At 33.7% G+C, this 4,524-nt stretch overlaps 1 protein-coding gene across 1 annotated transcript; it reads left to right on the top strand.

The window, feature by feature from the left end:
* Positions 1–323: 323 nt before the first annotated feature.
* Positions 324–3,266, top strand: LOC107443136 (uncharacterized). Its single transcript, XM_043056567.2, has one exon. It carries the CDS (start codon positions 324–326, stop codon positions 3,264–3,266), a length of 2,943 nt encoding a protein of 980 aa, XP_042912501.1.
* The last annotated feature ends 1,258 nt before the right edge of the window (positions 3,267–4,524 follow it).

Here is a 4,524-nt window from a genome sequence, read left to right as displayed (position 1 = left end):
GCTGAAATACGTATCTTTTTTGATTTAGGTAGTCAAAAATCATTTATCGAATCGGTATCGAAAACGAAAAAAGGGATTTGTCTAATAATGATGGGGAATTTATCTTACAGGATTTTGAGAAAAATATAAAATTTCAAAACAATAGATACGTGGTAAAATTACCGTGGAATGAAAATGCTGAAAATTTAGAAAATAATTATAAAATCGCGAAATATCGCTTAGAAAGTTTAGTTAAGAGATTTGATAAAGATAAGGAATTTTATGATCGTTATAGGGATGTATTATCGAAGCAGATTTGCGAGGGGATAGTGGAACCCGTTGAAATGAATGAAAAGGGTGAAACGAATATGGATAGAGAATATTATATGCCTCATCGTGCCGTCATGCATGATGATAAAACTACTACGAAGTTAAGAGTAGTTTATGACGCCTCATCACACTCGCAAAATAAATTATCATTGAACGATTGTTTATATTCCGGACCGAATCTGAATCCCGACTCTTTAAGATCACTTTTAGATTTCCGAAGCAAATCATTCGCTTTAACTGCCGATATAAAGCAAAGTTTTTTGCAGATATTGTTAGATGAAAGAGATAGAAATGCAGTTAGATTCTTATGGTTCGAGGACAATTTTGAAAGTAAAGAGAAGTTAAAAATTAAAATTTTTCGAATGACGCGTGTATTATTTGGTGCTACTCCAAGTCCATTTTTATTGGCTGCAACTCTCAAATTTCATATAAAAAAGTACGAACGTAAATATCCGTTAGCATATAAAATTTTAAATTCTAAATTGTATGTTAATGATTTGATTTTTGGATTAGATAACGAAAACCAATGTCTTTTAATTTATAAGGAAATAAAAGAAATTTTACGTGAAGGTGGATTTAATATGCGTAAGTGGAAAACAAATTCGGAATCTCTTCAGATAAAACTAGACCAGTCCGAAAATTGTAACGAAAATATAAATGAAATTTCTAAGGTGTTAGGTTACGTTTGGAATTCGAAAGATGATTCGCTAAAATTAGAATGCAAGTTTGCTGAATTAAGTAACAAATTTAATCCTTTAACTAAAAGATTAATTTTAAAAATTGCATCGAAAATATTTGATCCTATTGGATTTATTAGTCCCTTTACGCTGAGACCAAAGATTCTTCTTCAGGATATTTGGGAACAAAAATTCAAGTGGGATGATCCTCTACCATTAAATATAACGAAAGACTGGAACAAATGGTGTGATGAACTAAAAGACTCAAATAACTTTGAAATACCTAGATTTTATCTGAAAAATGCTGAAGAAAAGGGAAGTTTTCAATTTCATTGTTTCGTTGACTCGAGCAAACGAGCGTATGGTGCAGTCCTATATATTCGATATACAGACTATGATGGACATTTTCGAACATCGTTAATTTGCTCTAAATCCAGAGTTGCTCCTCTTCGAAAGGTGACACTTCCGAGACTTGAATTACACTCAGCTGTAATTGGAAGTCGATTATTTGAATATGTAAAGAACAGCCTTTCATCTGTGACAAACTATTCCGTTCGATTCTGGACAGATTCGATGATAGTACTTCACTGGATTCGTGGAAAATCTAAAAGGCTGAAAACATTTGTCCAAAATCGTGTTACTGAAATTCGTTCAAAAACTGACACTTCTTCATGGTCGCACTGTCCTGGTAACGAAAATCCATCAGATCTGCTAACTCGTGGCGAATCCTTAGGAAATCTGCTTAACAAAGAATTGTGGTGGATCGGCCCCCAATGGCTGATAAAAAGTGAAGATAATTGGCCTAAGGAAAATCAAGAGCTTGCAACTATCGATAATGAAGAGGTTGACAAGTCAGTAGTTCTTTCAATAGATTCAGAGATGGAGAAAATTATTAATATTGAAAGATTTGGAAATTTAACGAAAATCTTACGTATCACTGCGTGGATAAGAAGATTTATCTTTAATCTTAAAAATAGAGAAAACAGAAAAACCGGAACTATTAGTTGCGAAGAATTACAATCAGCAGAAGAATATTGGATAAAGACAACTCAAGAAGAGCATTTTGGAGAAGAATTGAAGGCACTAAAAAGCGGAGAAGACATATCTTCAAAGTCAATATTGAAAAACTTTTTCATTTCGTTAGACGAAAATAACATCATTCGCTTACAGAGCAGACTTCGATATGCTGAAATTAGTCACAACGAAGTATCTCCGATGCTACTGCCTAGTAGAAGTCACTTTACGAATCTTGTAATTCGCAGAAGTCATGAAAAATTAGGACATTCAGGAGTTGCTGACACATTAACAGACGTTAGAGAAACTTATTGGATTATTAAAGGAAGGCAGAGAATTAAGAGTATTATTTTCAACTGCAATCTTTGCAAGAAATTTCGAGCTAAGCCCTTTACCCAAGACGAAGCTCCTCTCCCTCCAGACCGCATTCAACAGGCTCATCCATTCGAAGTAACAGGAATCGACTATGCAGGTCCACTTTATGTGAAGAGTTTCAACGGGATAAAAAAAGCTTATATTTTGCTTTTTACCTGCGCTGTCACCAGAGCCGTCCATCTTGAGCTCACTGAAGATCTGACTACAAAGACATTCCTACTTGCTTTTAGAAAATTCGTATCCCGCAGAGGACTTTGTAGAAAACTATACTCTGACAACGCAAGAACTTTCAAAAGAGCAAAAATTGAGATAAATTTATTGTGGAAATTTTTAAAGGACAAAGAAATTCAGAATTATTTTGCCACTAAAAACATAGAATGGAATTTCATCGTTGAAAGAGCTGCCTGGTGGGGCGGATTTTGGGAAAGACTGATAAAATCTACAAAAATTTGCCTTAGAAAAATATTGGGAAAAACATCTTTAACGTTTCCGGAATTAGAGACCATAATTATTGAAGTTGAAGCAATTATAAATTCCAGACCTTTGACCTTTGTCTACAGTGATATTGAGGAACCTGAGCCGCTTACACCTGGACATTTCCTCATAGGCAGAAGGCTTGTTGCTCTCCCACCTCCCACAGCTTCGACTCAATCAACTTCTAGCAAATCCAATCTAGAACAAGGATGGAAGCAAAAAAATTCCCTCTTAGAAAGAATATGGAAAAAAATGGAAATCTTCGTATCTTCTAGAACTAAGAACAGCCCACCAGTTAAAGAGACAGAAAGAAAATGTTCTACCAACCAAAGACTCAGCCGTCCTAGTGTACGACGAGAAACTTCCTCGACTCATGTGGAAAATGGGGATTGTCACCTGTGTCCATCCTGGACGTGATGGAAAGACGCGATCGAGCACAATTAGACTTTCTAACGGAACTAATTTAAAAAGACCAGTTCAACTACTATATCCTTGTGAACTTGGCTAAGACTCAAAAGGACCGAAAACTGTTTGTCCAATGGTCCTTTGGGGCCGGAGGATGAAACAGATTAACTTTAATGCCAACAGATGGCGCTCAGACTGAATGCATATTATGAATATTAATGTTTTTTCATTTTGTGTTAGTTTGATTTCTATAGCTTCGTTAAAGAAGATCGTTTTCTGTAATGTCCGTCCTGTCATTAAATTTGGTTTATTATTAGAATTCGTTTTCTTTTAAGCACAAGCGAAGAAGATTTGCAGTAGCGAAGTCTGGTAAATAGATAAGATCCAGGTAGGAAAGAATAATTGAACTTTTTTCTATTCTATTTCTTTACCATGTATTGTGGATTTAAATGACAAAGTCTTTTATGCCAAAATATTATAAGTATCCAAATTACTTACTTCATTACACTCTAACTCAGAATTATTTGTATCATTATAATCAAACAAATTATGTAAAATGTTATTACACGGTAACATTAAAATTTCAAAACAATTGTTTACTTTTACAGCTTCTAAAACAATGCGATTGTCATTACTTAAAATCAAAATATCATTACCATTAGATTTAATTTTATAACCTTTATCAATTAATTTAGTTACTGAAATTAAATTGTTTCGTAAATCTGGTACATATATAACATCATATATTGTTAGATTTTTTCTGCAATTATCAACTGTTGTAGTAACTTAAACAATACCAATACCTTTAGAAATTAAATTTGCTTTCTTACCTGCTAATTGTATTATTCCGTTAATATAACTTATGTTTTCAAAAAAGTTTAAATCTTTTACCATGTGTGAAATAGGACCAGAATCCAGAATGAAAACAGTTTTGTTTGTATCAGTAGCACTAGATTTTACGCGATGTTGTTTTTGCTGGGCGGTAAGAGCGAAATTTTCACTAGAATGTTTATCCTGATTTTCAAATGCACAATGAGCGTTATTGTTTTTGGTTTTATTCATAACCGATTTATAGTTGCAATTGTTCTTTTTTCTTGAGATGCTGGGCTTTGATTTCCCTCTTTCTTGTTTCGGAAATAGCAGTCTTTAGTTAGGTGATTCGTTTTATGGCAGATGAAACATTTCTTGGTGCTTCTAAACTGCTGTTTGTAGAAAATGCAACACCATGAAAGAATCATCAGTATCAAATGAAATTTAATGCAGAAACGAC

This window comes from Parasteatoda tepidariorum, chromosome 10 (genome assembly GCF_043381705.1).
Source record: "Parasteatoda tepidariorum isolate YZ-2023 chromosome 10, CAS_Ptep_4.0, whole genome shotgun sequence".
NCBI lineage: Eukaryota > Metazoa > Arthropoda > Arachnida > Araneae > Theridiidae > Parasteatoda > Parasteatoda tepidariorum.
This window is presented reverse-complemented; position numbering and strand designations above follow the sequence as displayed.

Coding starts and splice junctions, on each gene's coding strand:
- LOC107443136 (XM_043056567.2), top strand. CDS start 324: ATGAATGAAAAGGGTGAAACGAATATGGATAGAGAATATTATATGCCT.